The 23,971-nt window shown below is 38.9% G+C and overlaps 1 protein-coding gene across 1 annotated transcript; it reads left to right on the forward strand.

Moving 5' to 3' along the window:
- The first annotated feature begins 1,258 nt into the window (after positions 1-1,258).
- Positions 1,259-19,611, forward strand: GOLGA5 (golgin A5). The gene is made up of 13 exons (XM_056346797.1): positions 1,259-1,409; positions 2,203-2,818; positions 5,587-5,808; positions 6,878-7,097; positions 7,653-7,776; positions 8,605-8,808; positions 9,979-10,149; positions 10,811-10,939; positions 12,891-12,989; positions 14,495-14,720; positions 15,919-16,024; positions 17,274-17,337; positions 18,968-19,611. The coding sequence occupies exons 2-13, from the start codon at positions 2,254-2,256 to the stop codon at positions 19,046-19,048; spliced, it is 2,211 nt and encodes a 736-aa protein (XP_056202772.1). The 5' UTR covers positions 1,259-1,409; positions 2,203-2,253; the 3' UTR covers positions 19,049-19,611.
- Positions 19,612-23,971: the final 4,360 nt, after the last annotated feature.

A 23,971-nucleotide genomic window follows, 5' to 3' on the forward strand; every position in this document is an offset into this window, starting at 1 on the left:
GTGGAGGTTTAATATCTGGGGGTGGGTCCCATGTTCCTTGGTATGTTATAGTTGCCCTTGATCAGGCCGTTCCCTTCAGATCTTCACTGAGTGGTAAACAGAACATAAAATGCCCCATGTATTTTGTTCTAGTCAAAACGCCTATAATTTATTGGCAATATCAAGGCCAAGGTGTTTTTGGTTTTTTTTTCCTCCTAGTGATATGGAGAAATAATGTGAAATGGGGATAATGGACATGGATTGTGATTGTATGTGTCTGCTTAAGGAATGTGGGTATGGTGACTAGTCATGGGTGCGGTGACAACCACAGTTTTGAGGAGACGCCTGCCCCTCTTCCTCTAACAAAGGGGAGACAGGGAGACGCCTGCCCCTCTTCCTCTGTTAACAAAGGGGAGACGCCTGCCCTTCTTCCTCTAACAAAGGGGCTATTTAAAAGAGAATAAGAAAAGATGAGAGACATTCAAATGCTATCTAGAGGGAGGGAGTGCTAAGTCTCCTTGCTGGAAAAGATTGGGTGGTCACAATCACCTGAAGAAGATCGGGTGGTCACAAGGACATGAATCACCTGAAGAAGATCGGATGGTCACAAGAACATGAATCACCTACAAACCTGCAAGACCACCACATTCCAGGAAACGGACTGATAAGCTAATTAACATACGAAGCGGGGTTTAGGTAACGAATATGTATAGGCGTTAATTGAATATTCATTTGTTCATTGCATAAATGTGAGATGGTTCGTCACTTCGGGTATGCACGCTTGTGGAGGAGCGATCCCCCGTGCATCTGCGCGCAATAAACATACCTACTTTATAACTTTCGAGTTATAGAGTCTAATTCCGCACGTCACTAGGTGGCCTGTATAATGGTCTGCCATCCTGACTAGGGTTGCAGAGACACGGAGATGGGCCTTCCTGGCCTGGAGCAGGTCAGGGCCACCCTGAAGGGTTCAGCCGCCATTTTGGGGCTGAGTCAGTGAAACGGCTTCTGTCAGGTCAAGCTGCTGTTCAGCAGCCACCATACTTGAACCCCGTGTCAGGAAAGGTACTTCGCTGTTTTAACAGCTACTGCACAGCCCTTCCCTGACCCCTCCCTCAGCGGGGCTGGAGCTCCTCCTGCCTTCGCAAGGAAGCAGTGTAGGCGAGGCGAAGGCGGGCGGTGCCCGGCGGGGCAGGCCACGCCTCTCGCTCCCGCGCAGCACTTCCCGCGCTCTGCCCACCTCGCTGGGCGGGGCTCGGCGCGCCGCGACTTCGCACGCACGGGCCGGCGCTGCCTGCGCCTGCGCGCCCGCCACGTCTGCCGGAAGGTGGGGCCGTGCCGAGCCCGCCCGCGGCCTCGCGGGGACCGTCGCCGCCCGGCGCCCCCCTCACGGCTCCCCCCGGGCCGGGGGTCCCCCGCGCTGGGAGGAGGTGAGGCCGGGCTGTGCTGAAGCCTCCGTCGCTCCCGAGGGCCGCCGGGTGGGGCGGGGGGCCGGGCCTGGCGAGGGCCGGAGGCAGGCGGCCGTGCTGGGGGGGGGGCGCGGAGGGGGGCAGCGGCCACCCCAGGTGTCGCCCTCCAGCCCGGCCTCGCCTGCCTCTGCGTTTGTGGCTGTACTCGGCCAAGGGACCCTCCACAAGGCTGTCCTGGGCGGGGGGGGGGGCGAGCCCTTCCCGGGAGTCGGGCTAGAGGCCAGCGTGGCCTGTGTAGCCTCGCAGCCCTTAGGGCGAGTGTAGGCACGCACCTGCCTCCCCCCTCCCCCCGCTAATGTCACAAAAGGGACAGCAGGCCTCACAGTTTTCTGGGGAGAAGTTCCTCTGTCTGACTCAGATTATGAATCTACAGGCCAAACACTAAGGCGTTGTTGTTACCTGTTCCTGTGATAAGCATCTGGCTGCTTTTGACCTCCAGCTGCGTTAGTTTGTTTCAGCTGGGAGTGAGTAGGCCTCATGTTCTGTTAGGGTGGCAGGCTGGATGCTCTGTAGCAGGTGCTGATACCAGAAACATGGTGGTCTAATGGCTCAGCCTTGGTTTTGACAGTTTTCCTCAGAAACTGATTTGGTTCATTTCCATCAGTTATCAAAACAGCCAAATACCAAGCAAGTAGGAGAAAAGTATTAAAATTATTACAGCACTAATAGATTAACACAGTAGTTGTTTAGGTAACCCATACATCTTGCCTCATCAACACCAGTCTGATTTGTAATCATTCTATGTCTTTTGCAGTGTGTGGTCCTGAAATTTTAATTTTATGGAGTTTATCAACAGACATCCATCATGTCGTGGCTTGCTGATCTCGCTGGAAAGGCAGAGGATCTACTCAACAGAGTTGATCAAGGAGCTGCATCAGCTCTGAGCAAGAAGGACACAGCAAGCAGTGCAATTTATGATAATAAGAATTTGAACTCTGCCAATGAATATTCTGAACTGCGCCAGCATACTGGAGAACTGAAATACCAGGCATCATCCAAAGCAGCCTACATCTCTTCGGCAGCTGATAATATTAAACAACAAAAGGCCACAATCCTAGAAGGAACAGCAAATGTTAAACCAACACGTAGGACATCTTCGGAGGTTGCTTCTCCAGTAGAAAGTGTTTCCACACCCAGAGCTGTCTCACATTTTGTGAGAAGAAAAAAGGCAGAACCTGATGATGAGTTGCTGTTTGATTTTCTCAACAGTTCAGAGAAAGAGCCTAATGGAAGGATGGACCCTAAAAAAGAGAAGAGCAAGGCACCTGTTCTTCAAAATCATTCTCGGACTTCAAGCATTAGTTCTGCGTCTACCAGTACACAGAGTGCAAAAACTACTGAAGATAATTCCATCAGGAGCCAAGGCAACGGTAGTTAAATAGTATTGAACGTAGAGATATTTAAAACCCAAGTATGTCTAGGGTAAGGCTAGGTAATGGATTTACTGTCACTTCATGAAACATTTAGTGCTAGTGGTGTGTCAGATATGTGGAATACAGCAGAGTCTTTAACATTTTTTCATCTCTGGGATAATCTTAGATACTCTGCTAATTTGACAAGCTGCATAATTCATACCTAAAGCTTTTGTGTTCTCAGTCTACCTCATTGCTACTGTTCACCTTGACCTCCCTGAGCATGACCAAACCTTGCATCCGCCCCTGTACATCCCCACTTAGAAGCACAGGCGCTGCTGCATTTGTTTGATCACTCGGGGGCCCTTGCCTGTTGTTGCCACCTAGGAGAGTGAGTGACTTTCACCAGCTGGTAGGTGGTTTTGGCTGTTGCACAGTGCACCATGTGAGGTGATGTGGGGTTTTCTACGTTCCACCATTGGAGTAAGCTGTGAAACTTGCTTGTCCTGCGGAGTGGGAAGTTGGATGTGGATAGGCTTTTGCAGAGCTACAGGCATGAGAGAGCTAGATAAAGCCTTCAGGTTTGCTAAAAGTAGTTCATTACTGCAAATGTGAAGAAAAAAAAAAAGTTCTAAATCCAGACACCTGAAAGAGCCTCCAGGCCAGATAAGTCAAAAGTTGGGAGTTATTCTCAGGTTAACATGAAGGACGGTGTGGCTGGGAAGCATCAGGAGCTTGTGTTCTCTATCAGACTGTTTGATCTATACTCACTGCTGTTGCTGTACTATTTTGCTGTTGTTCATTCTATAAAATGTAAGCCAATGGTTATCTTATTAATGATGTAGTTAGAATACTTTATTACTTATTCAGTACTTTGAGCATGTAAAGCATTGTAAATGCCAGTTTTTTACTTACTGCATTAAATATGCTGAAAAGTTTTAGGTTTAAAAAAGGGATCATTTCTAAAGATGGGAATGTTTTTGTAATTCTGGTTTTGTAACTTTTCAGTAAGGTTTACTACTACTGCTGCTAATTGAAATACGTTAGGCCTGACTATATGGCCTTGCTGATTGGTGCTCAAAGAACATGTTTTGCTCAGAGTGGCCTGTGAAGTTTTCTTCTGAGGGATTTTTGAGTGGAGTTTGCATTGTGGAGCTGCCAGATGAGGAAGCACACAGTTATAGCATGCTGGTTTCAAAGTTGATTGTATAGATGTATAGGTGTAATTTAAATGTTTTGTATAGCATTTAGCACAAAACTGATTAGCATTGTGCTTTGTACATTGCCATGGATATGATCTAATATGTGGTATAAATGGCTAATCTCTTGCTTCGTTAATTTCATTCACCTGTTGAGTTTTCCAGACAAAGGAATGAGGATAAATTGTCTGATAATTTGGAAATAGTGTAAATGAATCAAAAGGAAGAAGGTGACACTTCTTAGAACCATTAAAATAGGAAAGGGATTTGAGAAAATGTGGAGGAAATCTTGCTGTAGCTGCTGCTACTACTTTTTGGTGTGGTGGTGGTCAGAATTATCTGCCACAGCTCCTTGGGTCCCCGGTGGTAGGGGCTGTTGAAATGGTAACAAGGAAGGTGGTGCAGGTTGGTTGGTGATCACAGAGTGAAGTAAATAATGTTGCAACAGCTAATAATGTTGTGTGCAGTCTTGCTTGGAATTAATTGCAGTCTGTCCCCATGGATTTTCAGCAGTTACTCATCTGGGACGTATTAAATTCAGAAGTAGTATTTTTGGATTGCTTGTTTGTTTGCTCGTTGCATGCTGTGTTATTTTACCTTAACACTGCTGCAAAGTTTCCAGCTATTTGCACACTGGAATCAAGGCTGTTACAGTGCATGTATCAATTTCACAGTATTAATTCAGGATGGTCTGTGTGTGCTTGTGCATGATGGGGAAAGGCTGTTGGTTCCGCCTTCCCTGCAAGGGACTGTTGTTCAGAATACTGGCAGGAGTTCCCTTAGTGTTCTCACTGAGAGAGAAAAATAAAAATCTGTCATTTGGTTTCCATAATTTAGAAGATTATAGTTTGTATTGGCAGAAAACTTTAACCACATCTACCTTATTTTTTTTTCATTAGAGAGAGGGAGATCATGCTTCTGCTTCAAATCACTGCCACTTGGTTTTTCATAGTAAAAGTACTTTTGAAAAATATTTTGAGAGAATTATTAATACAGAATTATTAGTAAGATGATGTTTTGACTGAAATTATTCTTAAAAGGCTAAAGATACTATAATGTGTGGCTCTGAGTTACATTTTAGGTTTTCTATGAAAACAACTTACATTTTTGTTGAACAACAATGAACAGATTTTTAAATTACATCCTTGCACTCAAAATCTTAACAGAAAGCCAGAATGATCTCATTTTAAAATTTCCTTTAGTTAATTGCTATGCATATTTAATCTCTTCTGTTACTGTCTCAGCTTCTGAGGACGTCTCTGGGCAGCACAGTCATAAAAAAGTATTAACGTTTTGAAATCCTAAAGTTGACATTAATGTAATAAGAAATAACTTCCATGTCTTATCTTGCAAGATTAACAAAAACATTGCATGATGCATGTATACTGTATAATAGTCCTATTTTTTGCAAGTCTGTTGGGAGAAGCACCTTCATATTCCATTTCAATATAAGCTATTTTGATGATTATGACTATTATGATGATGATTATTACACATTTAACCACTGATGCAGAACATGGAATTACTGTTTATATTAAAGCAACTTGGAGATACGTATATTGGTTCTAACTTGCATCTCTTTTACAGAAACTCCAGACAGTTCAGATTCTGGACTGGGAGCACAAGGGAATGGTGTGAAGGATTCATCACTAAGCACAGTAACTAATCCTAGCCTTTCCGCTAATGATGATTTCAAGTCACATGAGCTATCCAATCTTCGCCTGGAGAATCAGCTGCTGCGGAATGAAGTTCAATCTTTAAATCAAGAAATGGCTTCATTAATTCAGAGGTCCAAAGAAACGCAAGAAGGTACTGTGGTTTGGAAACTCAACTATAACATTACAAAAATGCTAGTGAACTAGAAAACAATGCTATTGCTGTGTTAGTGTTTTGTATTTACAATAAAATCTTTGTGGTTACATTTGCGTATATGAATTACCAAGCAAAATGGTTCTTCAGTTCAGAATAATGAGCTGGGAGAAACTAAAAGACTTGTTCAACTACAAAGAAAACACAAATGTTGATTAAAATGATGCGATCAAGTTAGTACCAAAACTCTGATCTGATTCAAATAGTGTTAGCAAATGTTACCAGCATTAAAATACTTTTTCTGCGTTTTAACAGCTATTGTGAAATACTTATTTGTAAATGAGTAATTTCCTTTAAATACTTTAAAATCTGACTGCTTTCTGGCTATAATCTCTGATGCCTAGAAACTGACAGTAAAAATAGAAAATTTGGTATTTTTGTATGATTTCACTGGCCTTTTCAAAGCCAAATGAAATGGCAAATATAAAAAATGTGAATATAAATTAAACACTTAAATGATAAAACTTTGAGCAAACCCCTACTGTTAGGCATACAACTGAGGGACTGCATTTTTTTCAAAGTAACCATATGAGCCAGAGAATTGTAATTTCCATTGAAGTTTAATATATGATGTTTGATTAAAACCAGACGCCTCTAAGTTTTCAGGCATCCTTTCAACACTGCTGTATTTTTCAACTGGTTTTAGCTTGAGCTTATTGTTGCATTGAGTTGAACTAGATACTTTATGCAAAGGATTCCAAAAACTTTCTCGCACAGACTTATTTGACAGTAGGCCATTGCAAGGGGTGGAGGAGGTAAAATTTGTCATCAGCAGTGTGACACAGAATGAAATAGCTGGTTTGGGATCACCTGCAAGATTTCATGGGTCATGATCTGACAGCCAGTCTGGCATTTGTTACTTCTCAGTAGCTGGTAAAAGTTCAGTGTTTCTTCAGTTTGGTTGTATTTAATTTCTTTCTCTAAGAAATGTGATGGGTGTATTCTGAACATTTACAAGACCTTGCAATACCTACTTTTATTAACTTCAAAGAAAATTCTTATTTTGTAGAATTGAACAAATCCCGGGAAAGGGTTGAGAAGTGGAATGTTGACCATTCGAAGAGTGACAGGATGGTTAGAGAGCTTCGAGCTCGAGTTGATGATCTGACAGAAGCTGTTGGTGCCAAGGATTCACAGCTTGCTGTGCTGAAAGTACGGTTGCAAGAAGCTGATCAGCTCTTAAGTGCTCGGACAGAAGCTTTGGAAGCATTGCAGAGTGAAAAATCACGGTACTTCATAATTCTGCAAATAGTAATAAGTCTGAAAATTCAAGGTAGATGATTCAGTCTCTTTAAGAATAAAGTGAATAATGGGGAAAGGATTGTATCAGTATTTGAAATAAAAGGATTAAAGTTTTCTCTGAGCCTGCTCTATCATAGCTGGCAATGGGAACAGGGCAAATGAGCATTAACTAGGGGCAATTGTCATCCGATTATTGAAATTCATTTTGTATAAAGTATTTGTTTGTATCGGAGGCCTGAAGCTGAAGATCTCAGGAAAAATGTTTTTGTCTTCAAAAATGCATTTGCTTTGCCGCAAATACGAAGACTTTTCTGACTTATCTCAGTGCTGGGGTATGAATCGTCAATTGGATACACCAATATATGTGTCAGGGAGGAGATGAGAGAGTCATTAACTCCAGGCCTCACACCTGTAGTCAGCTGTATTCAGTAATTTACTGGATAAATTTTAAAAGCTGGTCTGAAAACCAGGTAGTCGTATTTCTACCTGAAAATCACACTTGATTTCTTCTTTTTCAATTAATGTGTGTATCGCTCTTTCAGGATAATACAAGACCATAGTGAAGGGAGCAGTTTGCAAAATCAAGCCCTTCAAACTCTTCAAGAGAGGCTGCGTGATGCAGACTCGGCACTCAAGCGAGAGCAAGAAAGTTACAAACAAATGCAGGTTAGATATGAAGAGTAAGGAACAGTTTCAGACTATTAAGATCAAATCTGTGAGGTTTCAGTGGTGCTCTCTTGACTTCAGTCTCTGTTCAGGATACTAAGTGCTTGGAAGAATGGGCTGTCTGCTGCGCTAAGTATCCTTGTGATGCTAGTTTACTCTTATATGTTATATTTTGAAAGCTTTGTGATTAAAAGTTTTTGAGGAATGATGCTGACATTGTTTACTGCTTTTTCATGTTAACTTTAATGTTAAAACAAGTTTTAAAACTAAATCAGTAATCAATTTAATCTTCCATGCTATGTTGTTCCGCAACAAATTCTTACACAATATTGATACGTGAGCTTAAGCATGTTAAGCAGGACAGTCACTTCTCTGGTAAAGATGTGAGTACGTTATTGCTAGAGACTGGTTTCCACACTTAGCTTGATCTTTGTTACAGATAATAGCATCTTTAAAAATATTTAACAGCATCTTATTTTGGTGTTTATTTTTTGTTTAAATACGTCAAAATATGACAGACTACATTTGATAATATTTTTTGAGTGGAAAGCTTGCTTTTTGTTTACCAAATAAATGTGAAAAATAGGATGATGGTTATGCCCTCACTATTTCTGGTGAGGGAAGAAAATGCCTATGTTTACTGAGATTATTTAGCCCTTTCTTAAGCAAGCAGAATTTCTTTCCACATAGCACTAATGCGTCTTTAGGTTGGAGGTGGTAGATAATGAGGTGTTGTGACACGTAGTTGCTTTTAAACTTTCTTTTTCCCTTTCTAGGTTAAAGTTGAGACTGTTTAAACACAACATATTGTTTCTTTATTGCTAATAGAATGAGTTTGCAGCTCGTCTAAGTAAAACAGAAGCAGAACGTCAGAACCTGGCAGAAGGGATAACTGCAGCAGAAAGAAAGTATTTAGATGAAAAGAGGCGAGCTGATGAGCTTCAGCAACAAGTCAAAGTAACTAAAACCCACCTAGAATCTGCAAAACAAGAACTGACAGACTATAAACAGAAAGCTACTCGCATACTCCAAGTAAGCATTTCTGTAAAGTATTTGAAGCATAACACCTTAAAAAGTGTACAGATCAAACTGGATTAATCTAATGTGTGCATTTTTTTTTAACATGACCTGTAATATATTTTGGGGCCTATCTATAATGATACCTATACGAAACAGCTGCTAGTGTGCATTTTGCAAATTTAAGTTTACAGATAGAGTTAAGTAATTTAAATGGAAGTTCAGGTCCTGAACTTAAAGAAAAATCCAAGTGAACCGTTGCACTTAGTATGCCACATCTGTCAGTGTGTTCCATATTCACGAGTCCAGTCTTAGGCAGATAGATACACAGAGGTAATCTACACTTTGTTCCACACCCAGTGTTCTTGAGTCAAGAATATTGCTCTGTTCTGCTTGAGGCTGAAGCATAGCATATAATGGATACTTACGTGTAAACCAAAGAAAGTGCATATTCTGAAAGGTTGCGTGTGATCAACATATAAACACGGGCAATATCAGGTATTTTGTGCAGAGTTATATACTACTAAGTTGTCAAAGATACCAAGTCCAAACTTAGTCAGTGTGAGTCTTGTTTATAAGAGGCAGAAAAATGCTGAAGCAAAAGGTCTCTGTTTAGAATAATTAATTTAGTCTGATATCCAACGACAGATTTTAAATCATCTTGATAAATACAAAAAGCATGAGATCAGAAGTCAATGTTGAACTCTGAATGCAAGAGTCAAGGTTGACTGAATTAAATGGTTTATCCTCTTTCCCAGAAGAGTTACTGCTGTATTTGGTTCTTATTTGGCTTTGTTGGCAGGAGAAGGGATGGACCGAGAGAGGGTCAGTTTTGTCTTTAGTGTCCATCTTCTCTCTTGTGGTAGCTGGAAAGCCAAAACTTTTATCCATAACATGTTTAACATTCCAGGCACTTCTAAAGAGAAGAGCTGTGCTCATCCTCAGATAACACAGGCTTTTAGTAAATGCAGTCTCATGGCATACCAGAAGTCAGAAAAATTATCAGTAGGGAAGCATTTTCATTTTCAGATTTGTAAGGTCGTTGTTAACTTGGCTAAAATAAAGATAAAGCAGTTCTTTTACCACATGTCTACATTTGAATTTCAGAGCAAAGTCGTTTTGGCATATTCTAGTTGAGTGCTTGTTAAATACTGCTATAAATAATATATTGATTTATTATTTCAGTCTAAAGAAAAGTTGATAAACAGCCTAAAAGAAGGTTCTGGTATTGAAGGCCTGGATAGCAATACTACAAGCACAATGGAACTAGAAGAACTGAGACATGAGCGAGACACTCAGAGAGAAGAAATACAGAAACTGATGGGGCAAATACAACAGATGAGAACAGAGCTGCAGGTAGCTATGATTACGTGTGCGTATATTTGTAGTTAACCATGCACAAAGGACTGGTTTCTTGTATACTTTAGGGACGTTGTTTCTAATGTTTATTTGACCTAGTATTAAAATAAGCCAACTTTTGCTCAAGGTGAGACAAATGCTTGTTGATACCCAGTTTCTTTCCGTGTTCTCTCCTACCACTTCAGCTCATTGTGGGAGGAGTACTCTAGGTAGCACTGCTGTCTTTGCCTACTACTGTGTGCTCCTTCTGAGGGAAGCATTTCTCTCCAAACAAGCATGGTGTTTTCTGTAGAGATCATCTGTATCTTTTCCTGCAAGGGCTACTAATCCTTGAAGCAACTGTAATCCAGGTTATCTGCTGGCATAATTGGCTCAACCCAGCAGTTGCACGCAAGGCTACTTTACACAGTTTTAGCATCTAGACAGTAGAAGGGAAGAAGTGGAGGCTTTTAATGTTCACAAAATGAATTTATTTTATTACTGTATTAGTAAAAATATTCTGTATAGAATGACCAAATGCTGTTTATTCAATACACTCTCACCTTCGTTTTTCTTTGAAGCAGTATTGCAGATACAGCTTTTTTTGTTGTTCTTATCTATGACGGATAGCAGTATTGTTTGAATGTTAGTAAAATGGTAACATTTCTGTTTATTTCAGGATATGGAAACTCAGCAGGTAAGTGAAGCTGAGTCAGTAAGAGAGCAGCTTCAAGACCTACAAGAGCAGATAGCAGCACATAAAATGGCCAAGCAAGAGACAGAAGCTGAACTAGAACGGCAAAAACAGGTAAGGAATTCTTGAAAGCTGATTGACCTTATTTTAGACTTCATGTGGTGTCATCAGTAAAACGTTGGGCTTAATAAAGGAGTAGCTCATACAGTATTTGGCTTATTTTTTGTCTAGTATTCCAAAGAAGTTTTTGGGGACTTTAATGTCACTAGGCCAAACAAAGCTCAACTGGTACTAAGCAATGGATAGGGTCTTCTGGATACTCCTGATAAACAGAGATCTTGCTGATGTATTAAAGAATAAACATAACCCTAGGGAATGCACAAAATTGATTGTGATTTTTGAATTTTATTCAGCAGGGGAACAATCAAACTATAGTGATATAGTAACGTTTGTAACTTATTTATATCAAGAGACTCTGATACTAAAAATGGTTACTGTGGAACTTCCTGTGCTCTTATTTCTACATAAAATTTAGCTCATAAAACAATGTTACTGTAATACCAATTCATAGCTATATTGTAGATCTACTTGTTACTCATTCCTGAATCTAAACGTTGTTACTACCAAACTGCTTTATGAGGCAAATTGCTAGATAAAATTATGTTAATGAATTTTGTCAGGTTGTGTCATTTTTTGAACACTCCCCCCCCCCCCTTGATTTAAGCAGTTTTATGCTGAAAAGAGGGGGAAGAAAAAGGTAAACTGATTTCATGTGAACAAATGGATTATTCACTAGGAATCAGACAAATGCTTTGCACCCTATTAAAAAATGTCTCTGTAGGAGAAAGCTCATGTTAAAGAGACTTAATAATGAGGAAAGCAGGATACACTGTACCTGCTAGGAACAGTTTATCGTAGGATTATCTGTCCTTCCAGAAATTACATTTTAATGAGATGCTAGCAGCTTGAACTAATTAAAAGGCAGAAGTCGAGGTCTGCTCTTGATGGATAGCTGATGTTTATTATATCAAAGCAGATGGTAGGTTGTATTGTGTTACTCCTGCCCTTCTGAGGGTGTATTTTAACTCAGTACTACATATAGAAAAAGTGAGGTGAACTATATTTAAAAAAAAGGTATTATCAGTTATTACAGAAACTGAAATATTCCATTTGATGGCATAAGTTTATATGTACTTTTTAAAATAATTGTGTGCATTGATTATTAAAAAATTATGGTCTGATCTGTCTGGGAATTCCTTTGAACTATTTCCATAAGGTTTCTGAGACTGAAGATGGAAAATAAGTAGAGATGTTATTTCTTGTACATCTGATGGTTTGAAAAGAGAATAGGAATATCTGTTTTCTGTAGCAACTGACAGCTGGAGTGATACAGTGATTTGAAGACTGTCTTAATTTAAAAAAGAAGCCTTACAGTTCTTTTAAGTTGGAGTTAAGATAGCCACTAAATCATGGCAGTAACAAAACTTGTGGTTAGATTTGTTGTTCAGTAAGTTGTCCTTTACTAATAATCCTTCCCCTTTCACATCTGTTATGTTAGTTTATTCTGTACTTTTAAAGGAAGTTTTATGTTGTGCTGCATTAGGTAGCTGTGCCATGGGGTTTTAAAAACTTTTAAAAAACGGTATCTTGGATTGATGGGTTTATTTTAGGAATACAGATAACCCCCTCCCAAGTTATTTCCTAATTGCTCAAGTTACATTATTGGCATAATTTCAAGGAAGCAATATAATAAATAGTGAAAGGAAGATAAATCATGTCCCAATGAAATTGTGTAACTTAGTAAAATAGCCTGGATTAATATTTATATTAGGTCAGTCTCCACAAAAGAATTTAGTAGGTCTTTTACGTTGTGTCTTCATACTCAGCCATTCCTTTTTTTTTTTTCCTCTCCCCATCCTAGCCAGACACTTAAATAAGATTAAATTTCAGTTTGTTTGATTGCAGCATATTGTTTTCTTGTGTTCTACTGTGAAACTCTAGGTAAGAGAATGTGTCTCAAAATACATGTATGTATAAAATCTTGTGATTGTGATAAATTTTATAGGAACTCCATTATACTGAAGAAGAATTGTATCGAACAAAGAATACTTTGCAAAGCAGAATAAAAGACAGAGAGGAAGAAATTCAGAAGCTCAGAAATCAGGTAGTGTGTGTGTATAGAAAATAACTTCATCACTTTCAGTTATGAAAACAGCAATGAGAACCATTAATTTGATTAAACTGTACAAAAGAAACATTAAGGCTCTACTAATGAGTTACAGTGAATTTATTTTCAATACAGAGTAGAGTTTTGAGGGAGTACAAGAGGGGAACCATGAAGCAGTAAATAACTGAATTTATAATTGCATGTGCTTTTTCTGATGAGATCCTTTTAACGGGACTTAAGAACATTAAGAACATGAATAATGTCCTACAGACTCAGTGATCCGTCCAGCCCACTGTCTTATATTGGACAGTGTCAATGGGGCCGGCATGTGAGCCTGACCACTTTCTTCACTCCCTTGTACTTGCTCAGCATCAGCAGCTGATTTAGGGACATTAGTGTTTAAGTCCCTATCAAGTCCCACCAGTGTGCTTATGGACCTATTTTCTTTGAATCAGTCTAATCCCTTTTGGAACCTTCTGATAGGTGTCAGAGCCCCTGCAGTCTCCTTGGGCAGCATAAAGGCATAGGCCTTGTTTTGTATAAATTATCTTAGCATAACAAAAAGTAGTGTGTCTGTAGAGAAATTGATAATCTAGAGCCAGCTGTGTAGTTATAGTGTCAGAGGGTTTGGAAATTGTGTTGTGATAGAAATTAGATGCGTGAACCAGGTCAGATGCACGTGGTCCTGAAGCCAGCATTACCAGAGGAATCGTCTGCCAACAGGCTCAGGAAATTTCTGGTTTTGATACCTCACTGCTTTTGATTCCTGATGATTCTGTTTTTTTATCATTGAAGCTACATCTTTGTGGTATGATGCTACAAGTGGCTATGGTCCAAGACTGTGCTGAATAGATGAGCTATTGAACATATGGCTAATTTAGAGGTTCCCATTTGCTTTAAATATTTTCTGCAAATTGAACGACATGATCCATGTCTTCATTTGCTGTCTTTGCAGTTTCTATTTGCTAGAACTATCATGTTTTCTGCCTCAGTGCTCCATAATTCTTCTGCAATGTATCCCACATTTTCACCATTTTTTTCATTCAAGCTTTCCTGTAGCATGGCATCAGATTCTCCCTGTTTGCACTGAGTTTTTCCTTCCTCATTTGTAAACATTTTACATGCTCATTTTGTGAAGTTGCAAGTACAATAGCCAAGCTCGGTTATCTAGCTGTTTTCATGCCTACCATTTAAACTCAGCTCTGAGATATAACATTGATTTTTGTGATCAAACTTGTGATTATACAGAAATGTTCATATAATTAGAGGTGCAAAACATGGGAATACATTTTTACATAGTTTGTTGTCATGTAAAATCTTGTTTTAGAAACTGTTAAAATAAAGTTTCTTCTTTTTAGTGTTCACTGGTGATCATTGTGATAATATTATCCCATAAAAATTCTGCCGTGGTGTAATTTGGATCCTTAAGTGCTTAGATTTTTAGTGTTTTGTAATACGTTAGTTGGTCAGACTGAAATTTTTTTCTTTGCTTTCTTTTTTAGCTCACAAATAAGGCTCTAAGTAGTAGTAGTCAGACAGAATTAGAAAATCGTCTTCATCAGCTGACAGAAACACTAATTCAGAAGCAAACCATGTTAGAGAGTCTGAGCACAGAGAAAAACTCACTTGTCTATCAACTGGAACGACTTGAGCAACAGCTGAAGGCTATCCAAGGCACTAGTACTAACGGACCTGCCATTAATATGGCAGGCATTGATGGTGCTGAAGGTAAATAAGGAAATTTAATATTGAAACTCTCTCCTTTCTGCAGTTCAGGCTTCTCTATTTCCTCATACCTTTTCTTGAAAGTCTTGAGTTTATAAGGAAAAAAAAAATGCTGAAAATACACAGCTTATGCCAGAGACCTTGTCAACAGCAGCCAGTATCATAAATAGTTTAGTGCCTTTTTGTGTGTAAATGACTTTAAGTAAACTTAATAAAGCCAATTTAATTCTTGATACTGTGGCACTATTGGAACAATCACATTGACAAATCCTGTGACAGTTGCAAATAAATCTGTCTGCTGGGGTTTAAACAATGTCAGAAGCAGGATATAAATATTCTCTTGTAAAATGGGTTTGGGAGGTGAGCAAGAATGGGGTACTTCATTTTGAGAGCTGATCAGAACTCTGGTTGAAATCAGTTTCAACTATGCTTTCTGTTTTTCTTGAAAAGCAGCTTAAAATGTGGCTCTGCTGAGGTTGGTTTGTCTGTACTGCGTAGCAATCATCCTGTATCTCTAGGAGAACCTCAGCAGTTGATCCATGGTTTTAAGATGTTACTTTTCAAAGTTTGTAATTTTGTATATATGGTAAGTAACTTTAACAGCAGTGGACAATACTAAGAGGTGTAAAATCACAATCCAGATTTTAATTTTTCTGCTTATGAAAGACTTTCTAAAAAAAAAGCTGGAGAGCTAGCAGGCTTGAAACATTTCAGTTTGGCTTGTTTTTAAGTAACTTCAGTAACCTTAAGTTTAGTGGCACAAAGGTAACATCTGAGAATCTCTTTTAATGAAGTTGATACATAGTAAGAATGTTAATAAAGTAGAATTTTTATGAATATATGTTAGTATTGGAAATGCTATCAAAGTTTTACTGCATGAGGAATAAAAGCAAATGGAGAAACTGAGAGTATCAAACCCATGATTTTATACACCTAAAAATAGAGTTGTTATTACATAATTGAATGTCAAGACATTCATCTAGTAAGCTCAAATTTTAAAATCATACTAAGCTGAACAAGTATCTGACTTGATTTCAAGTTTATCAAGAATTCTGCCCTCCAGACACACTCCTCTGCCCCCAGCAAAACGGCACTAACAAATCAGATTAATCACTATTTTTGTATTAGTTCTGTACATCTTTTTAATACAGTTATCTAATGAGACTAAGGAGGTTTTGTTGCTTTTTTTCCCTTCAAATAGGTGCCCGTATGCGTAATGTTCCTGTCCTGTTTAGTGACGTGGATACCAACATGGCAGGAATGTATGGGAGAGTTCGCAAAGCTGCCAGTAGTATAGATCAGTTTAGGTAAGTGTTCTAAGGGAACGGATTTTGTAGTTTGTGGAATCCTTTTGCAGGTTTCAAGTGGCACACCTTCTGTTTTGAATTGCTTTTGTGAAAGTAGAAGTAAAAAGTAACAAAGCTGAAGTACAGTATGAATTACCAAATACTGATGTAGTTCACTTGTGCTTTCCTATGATATTTTGGTATTGAATCCTTTGGTATTTTACAAATTATAGTCAGTTATTTAAACTAACACTCTTGTAGATTTTGATCCAAGAGAATCACTAAACTATGTACAATGAAACCTAACCTTTTTCGTTACCATCTTTACCTTTTTCACTCAGAGGTTTTGACTAACACTGTAAGAGTGTATTAGTGGGGGAATATCTTACATATTCTTTTAGTCCAGTTTAGGCATACTGATGAAATCAAGATTTTGGGTTCTGACCCAGTGTGGCTGTTTATCTTGAAAGACAATTTGTCTGAGGAATTGGTAAACAAAAATCATTCTGGATCCAGCACAGACTTGCTTTGATCCCTTTTCTGAGCAGTTAGGTTAATTGTCAATATTCACAACAAACATCTGCTCCAAAACTTGAATTAAATACCAATAGAGAAAAATTAGGTAATATTTTTTAATCCTTTGAAAGCAAGATAGTGTGATAGGAAGTCCTTTGTGCTTCTGTGGTACTTTAATTTCCTTGTGATGAATATCAGGATTTCCTTGATTGGGACCTGTTATATGTGCTGTTTTAATACTAAACTTCATTTGGCAGTATCATACCCACTTCAGTACACGGATGGATTTTTATAACTGACATTACTGAGCAACAGTGCATGCATGTAATGCAGTATACTTTGTAGTAGTGAACTTGGAAACCCCATGTGCTTTTTATCTAATGAAATTCAAGAACAGAAATGATCTATCGAGTGTTTTCAAAGGAATCCAAGGTTTTAGTGGCTTAAATCCTTTTGAAAGATTCATGGCAGCTCTTGAGGTAACAAAATACCTGTACAGCCCTTGAGTCTTAGCTCTTTCAAAAACTCTGAGCCTAGCATGTAACAGATAAAATTGGGAGAATATGTTTTATGGTCTGAATTCTGAATTTTCTGATTCCATTTAATGTCTTGAATACATGAAGTAAAATTCAAGTCAGAAACAGTCATGTATATAACATCAGCTGATGTTTGTGAGTTTGTTGTGGTCTGAAATGAGAGGAACAGGAATTTATTGCTCAGTGTTAACTCGTGCATTTTGTTTTCTCTTGTGTAGCATTCGGCTGGGAATCTTTCTAAGGCGGTATCCAATAGCAAGAGTCTTTGTAATCATTTACATGGTGAGTAAGCTTGCTTCAAAGAAAGAAGTTTAATTTATGTAATAAGTCTTAAATTGCAAGATCTCTGATGTTCATAAGGCTATATAATTAACAATTCAATGTATTTTTTTGTAAAGCAGACTGAATAGCACTTCTCTAAGTGTTTTAGAGTCATGTTGCTTGTCAGTTTTCAGTTTTTCCCAGGAATCCTTAGTTATAGCAGTCTTGAAGATATTTATGTAACTACCATTTAAAAGACTGTAAAAGTAGGCTTTTAATAGTAAAATCTGGAATAATAGTGACCTGTTTGCCAGGGTTAATGCATCACACCTGTGTGCACTGCATTTAGGAAGATGACATCTCTTACAGGTTTTTTTAATATTTGTCACTTCACTTTTTGTTCAGTGTCTTAATAATAGCACTTCTCTAGTAGCTGAAAAAGTAGCAAGAAAAGTTTTTCCTGCTAGACTTAAACAAATAGTAGAAAGTTGCTCATCCATACCAGATGAGATTGTCAGACTGGCAATTGATAAAAGTGAAATTCTTCCCTTTCCCACTGGAGGGCAGATGTCTGTCGGTTGAAGTGACCTGTGGTAAGGCAGGTGCGCTGGCCACCCTGCTTGGAAGTATTCCACTAGTTGAGTCTTTGAAATGAAAAAAAAAAAAACATGTTGTTTGAGAAGCCATAATGATTCTTCTAAAGAGGGTTTTCGAGAACAGCTGTCACTATTTCAGGATATGAAGCAGGCACATGACGAATAAAGGAAACTACAATTTCCCCCTGCAATTGCTTCTTCCAGCCTATTAAGTACTAGAAGGAACAGGGCTGTTTAGTTTCTAACTTCTCTCTTTCCTCCTGTTCATCACTTAGACTTGCCAACACATGAATAAAATGCTTTGTACCAAAACACTGAAGATTTCTACTGCCTAAGCAGCTAGCTGAAGTGAAACACAATGATTGTTGCGTAGGAGCTGTACGTTGGGCAGCCAGTGGCAGTTACCCTTTTTCAGTTCAAACCTTGACCGACTATTGTAACTTGAATATATATATATAATTTTTTTTAAAATGGAAATGTGACTTATGTATTCTGTTGGTTATCTCCCTTGTTGCACCCCCAGCAACTTGTAATTGTATAGTTTCAGCCAATTTGAATGAGAAATAACATTCCTACAGAGTTCATAAGGATGCCTCAAGTCAGTAAGGAGAAGGAAAGCAGAACTTGGCAGGTTTACAGTCTGGTATCAGCCAGCTGGCACAGGAGTAGTGGCTTACCAGTCACTCAAGGCAGATCACATAATGTGCTGGCTGGGGGCTGGATGTCAGAGAAAACAGCTGGAGTTACTGAGGCATGGAGGAAAAGAGAAGCCAGAGGACATAAATCTGTAGGAAATCAGGCTGCTTTATTTTTGCCATTTGTATAAAGTCTTTAGTTTTCTACAAATGGCTTCTTCAGAATCTGACTTAACATTTCATTGTGCAAATAACAATCCTTTTTTCAGGAGTATCTGAATAATAGGAAAAACATTTAATTGGAATATTTCTACAAAACTAGGTTTTATTAGCTCTTACTAAGGGCTCTCATAGTTACTGCAGCTGTGAACAATGTTTATCAGTGCTGGTAAGTTAATTCTTTTCTTTTTCTGTTCCCAGGCATTGCTTCATCTCTGGGTCATGATTGTTCTACTTACCTACACCCCAGAAATGCACCATGACAGTCCCAGTGGCAGATAGACTGAGACAGGACCACATGCTGTGCTAATGTAATTGGGACTGGCAGTGTCTTTGGAATCATCAGTCCCGAAGTATCAGCAAACTTTTCCTCATGGTGTTTAGGAAGAATGAAAACCATCATGCCTCATTTATCACTACTTTTCAAATACATGTACAATGCTATGTAGCTTTTTCAATTTACCTCAAAGAGCATCACTTTCCTGGAGAAATAAAGCTATTAAGCTATGGTTAGCTTTTACATTTTATGTAGACCTTCTGGTGATTAGAGTAAAAGATAAGGCACTTAGAGAGAAATGCAAAGATTTCTGAAATTACAGATATGTATAGTGCAAATTATTTTAGATCATAGTGGATGTGGACTATGGTCAGGTAATAAACTGTACTTAGCAATTTAAATAAACTTTATTCTTTCTGGTTTCTTTCAGTCTGCTTTTGCACTTCTGTTTTTAACTTTGTAAATAATAGGCTTTTCCTTAACATGTTAAACTGAAAAAAGGATGATGGATTGGTGCAATATCTTTTTGTAAATAAGTTTGAAAATAAAATATTATGCATTCTTCTTAGCTTTGTACTTGTAGTGCAATAGATGTATCTTCCCTACCAGCTGAATAGTGAGGCTGTCTATGTAAAGGCTGGTATTTTAGCTTTATTAGAGAAAGAGAAATGGTTTTGAGAAAGTGAGTTTAAACTCTTTAGAAATAAGGGTGTTTCTTTTTGCACTTGAAATTTATATATTTTGACCAAATTTTCTTATACCTCTCTCATTACTATGTGTCTTAATCAGATCTTATATTCACTGAAATATTTATTTTTAAAGCTTTGGGTACTTAAAGCTATTTCTATACAAAATCTATCAAAACGTGAAAAATTTCTCATGCCTAAACACTTAGCAAATACAATAAATATTTGGCTGTGCTTATTAGTGTATTAACCCATAATACCAAGCCTACTGTAATAGTTCCAATTGTTAAGACAGTGGTGTTCTGTAATTATGAATTATCAATACACAATAATACAAGGTCACTTTCTTTCCCTAAGAAATTTCTTGCGTGGTGCTTGAAGCTGAGTAACGAAATGATGACTACAAGCGATTTGTCACTCCTGCTCTTAAGGATGTGGTTCAGTTTTCACGCGACTTGAACACACGAAGCACTAGGTTCTGTGCATGAAGTCTGTCAGGCTAGCTCCTATGGAAATGTTACAGTGGACAAATGACTGTATTGCTGCACTGGTTCAGACCTTGCAGAGAAAACTGGAATGTTTTGATGAACTAAGTAATAAAAGAGAGCGTTTACTGTGAGCTGTGTCCCTGCCCTCTTGTCACACTTGCTACGCTTTACCTAATTCTCGTTGCCTGTTTTCAATTCTGATAGTAAAGGCACTTTTGAACCCTGGGGAGAGCTGATTGCAACTGAGAGCTGAAGATTAGGTAAGGTCCTTTGTGCAATCGTTTTCTATACATGTGCATTTTTTTCACTGCAAACCTCCAAACCCCTGAATCTTTGGATACTTCAGTGTATTGTGACAGTCTCGAGGGAACGTTCTTGGTATAAACCCCTTAACAGCTTTGCTGACATCACATTAAGGGCACATCTGTTCTTGCTTCCTTTCTCCCTGTGTTTGTCTCTTTTTCCTTCCTTTTATATATATATATGTGTGTGTGTGTGTGTGTGTATATTTTTATTTATTTTTTTCCAGAGATCACCTCTTGGAATCCACAGATTCTTGGTTGGTATTTTCCTTCTGTTTTTTTGGGTTTTTTTGTAACTTACTAAAGCCACTACAGTGCTAGAACCCTTTACCAGAGATTAGTATTCTTTCCTTCCGTTTTTCCAGATTTTATCCTAGAATTTTTACAGGTGTAAGCACTGGAAAATTCCTGCTGAGTCCTGCCTTTGATCTTGACTCCAGTATTCCAGTGTCCATTTGGGCTTATGTAGTGTTGACCTCTGTGATGTCTGGGAGTTGAGAACAGTATCTTTAGTGCAGGGCACTTGAGTACCATCAGCCTTCTGCTCGACCTCTGTGTGTGTTGCTGAGATGTTTCTGCTTTTATTCCTTCTCCACGGAATGAGGTATGACATACTTTTCTTGTTGCAACTTCAGTTCCCATCTTTACAATCTATTAATTTTTCCTTTTTTTTTTTTTTTTTTTTTTCCCAATACTTGGAAAAGAAGGGCACAGCTGTTTGAGTACCAGTGAATCGGTATGTGTTCACCTAGTAAAAAACCTGGAAGCAGGCAGCTTATAGTCAGGAATCCTTGCCAGACAAAGGAGTGGTCACTGTGGAGACTAACATGGGATGAGGTTTCAAATGCTACTGTGTTGCTAAAGGCTATGCTACAGTTCATGTAAACAGCTTTAAAACTTGCTTTAAAGCTCTTTTCAAGGCATAGGGGAGTATGAAACATTTTTATTATGGTGTTAAACTGTTTCAGAGCCATATAAGAAAAATGAAGAACTACTCCTTGAAGCTTTTATTTTAACACACTGTATTTTTGCCCTCATAATTCATTTTAATAAAGCTGCACACGATGTGGTGCAAGAACACGAAAGACCATGCGATGGAGTCTATCTGAATATAAATGTCCAATTTTGAGTTGAACAGTAAGATAACTTCCTGCCTCTGATTAGCAATGTTGGGCTCCAATGTCATCTGTACAGATTTGCGAAGTGTGCCACAGCTACAGGTCGAAGGTGACATAAGGACACCATTTCAACAAGCAGCTCCTAATGCTGTCAGGAAGCTGCCTTACGGAACAGATGGCTTTGGAGCGAACAAGAAGCTTCTGTTAGCCTCTGTCTTAAGCGGCAGGAGGATATTCCAAGTACCAAGTCTGTTCTTGAGGGGCTATCATACTACCAGGCAGTTAAACTACCCCAACTTCAGAGACCAACATAGCAAGTTAGGGGTTTTAAAAATATTTTGCAAATGCTGAGTCTACCTTTCTATGCTCTGTAGCCTAGCACCAGAAATAAATGGTCATAGTAACTGACAGAAAATAGGAATCTGTCTCGCAGCTGCTGTATCTCACTGCCTTGAGAGCATAATAGGCTATTGTGTGGCTGAAGAAATGTCCTTTTTCATTTCCTTCCTTCTAGGACTGAAACTGCTCCAGGTACCAAGCAGACACCTTGAAAGAGTCAAAAAGATGAGAAATGAGGAAGAGGGGGTTGATAGGGGGCATCAGATTATGTATTTATATTTATTTCCCCCCTCCCCCTTTGTGCCCGGTTTCCACGCTGTGGAAGGACAGAGTGCTTTATGCTGCCTTTCTGGAAGGGGCTGGGAGGAGATCGCCTCTGGGGTGGCAGGCAGCAGGCTCAGGGGGAGCAGCTGGCAGACCCCAGGTGTGGGTGGGAGCTGCTCTGGTGGAGGTGGCTGCAGAGGGAGGTGGGGATGGGTAGCAAGAGCAAAACTACTGTTTATCTGATATTTTGCAGCCTCGAAAAGGCCTATTTCTTTAAGACACCGGTCATCTTAGTACAGGTCCAGTTAGGTAGGTGTACTCGGTGCTGGATTTGGGTTTCTGTGAAAGGGGGCTTTGTGTGAACACCCACAAGCCCTCACGTGGTAACAAGCTCTTCTTTGCCACCCTGGTTTGCTGGTATTGGATCTCTGTGCTTTATTTACCGTGCTAGGTCAGCCATGTGTATACCGAGACCCTGTATGAAGGAAGTGACTTATTGCTTGATTGCAGATAACATTAACAAGGGGGAAATCAGGCTTGCATGGTAATTAATTTACTAATTGCTCATCAGTATAGATGAGACAGATATTGCTTTACCATAAAGGATGGATTTCTTTGCTTCCCCCCTTCTTTGCTGACCAACTGCAGCCTGGTTGTAAGATTTGCTATGAATGTGTTGCTAGGTATTTACCCGTGAAACGGTAAGGCAATTTTGATTAATAATACAGATAACTCATTAGAATTTCAATTGTTTTCCTCTGTATGTTGCTACCTTGCCTTGCATCTTGAGTTCAGCAGGCTTTCACTTGGAAACAGGCAGACAGATGCCAGCAAACCAGAAACTGTGAGATTTGAATAGTAGCTCCCCAAATTATCTGCATTATTCTAACAAGCATCTATGTGCATGCATTCATATAAATAATTCTTTTAGATATATAGCTTCCTTTCAGATATACACTCAATAATTCAATCTGTATCTTGTGGCACCCGATGCTGGGCTGCTGACAGAACCAGACCCTGCCACTGAATTCCACAAATAGTGGAATCGTCTTCTAAGCTCTCCCTACCTGATGTTGCTTTTTGCCAATATTGCTTGAATTAAATGCTTGTGCATCAAGGAGTCAGTGCAAGCTGTTCAGAGAAAGTATCCAATACTACAGGCAGCTCAAGGAACTGGGGTGTTGGTGGGCTGCTGAATAGATCCAAGGTGTAAATGAATCAAGGTGGGGAAAAAGCTTGGCCTGGGAGCACAAAGACACTTTTTCAAGTTGGAGGAAAAAAGCAAAACCTGATTTATGAGGAAAAAACTCTGCTAATGATGTGGTTAAAAGTCTGACAGGTCAAATCTCATTTAGGAGGCTTACTGTGAGAAAATAAAAGATAATAAAAGAGAAAGAATTACCCTCTTGTGCCATGACTTAGGCTTTTGTAATCAAGGAATCAGAAGCATGGAAGGGTGTTTTGTCTAAAATTGACATTTCCTGTGCTGAAATCTAACTCCTTTCAGACAGATGTTGCATGTGCAATTTTTTATCTTTGCATGTTCAGTTCAAATCAGGCAAATTGTATTTTGAGTCCACATTTGTTGAGGAGAAAGTGGAGGAGGACACAAATAAGCAGGAGTTTGAGCTCGGTAGCAGCAAGTGGGTGGGCTCCAGATGTTCTGCAAAATCAAGCAGGTGTGTTTGGTCAAGGACTGTGATAAGAAATTGGTGTTCTCATTTACTATAG

Source organism: Falco biarmicus, chromosome 7 (genome assembly GCF_023638135.1).
Source record: "Falco biarmicus isolate bFalBia1 chromosome 7, bFalBia1.pri, whole genome shotgun sequence".
NCBI classification, from domain to species: Eukaryota; Metazoa; Chordata; class Aves; order Falconiformes; family Falconidae; genus Falco; species Falco biarmicus.

Bases quoted from the DNA above. Each gene is read 5' to 3' on its own strand.
- GOLGA5 (XM_056346797.1), top strand. From the start codon at position 2,254: ATGTCGTGGCTTGCTGATCTCGCTGGAAAGGCAGAGGATCTACTCAAC. The intron at 7,098-7,652 runs GTACTTCATAAT...TCGCTCTTTCAG, and splicing joins TTGCAGAGTGAAAAATCACG to GATAATACAAGACCATAGTG. The intron at 12,990-14,494 runs GTAGTGTGTGTG...TTTCTTTTTTAG, and splicing joins TTCAGAAGCTCAGAAATCAG to CTCACAAATAAGGCTCTAAG.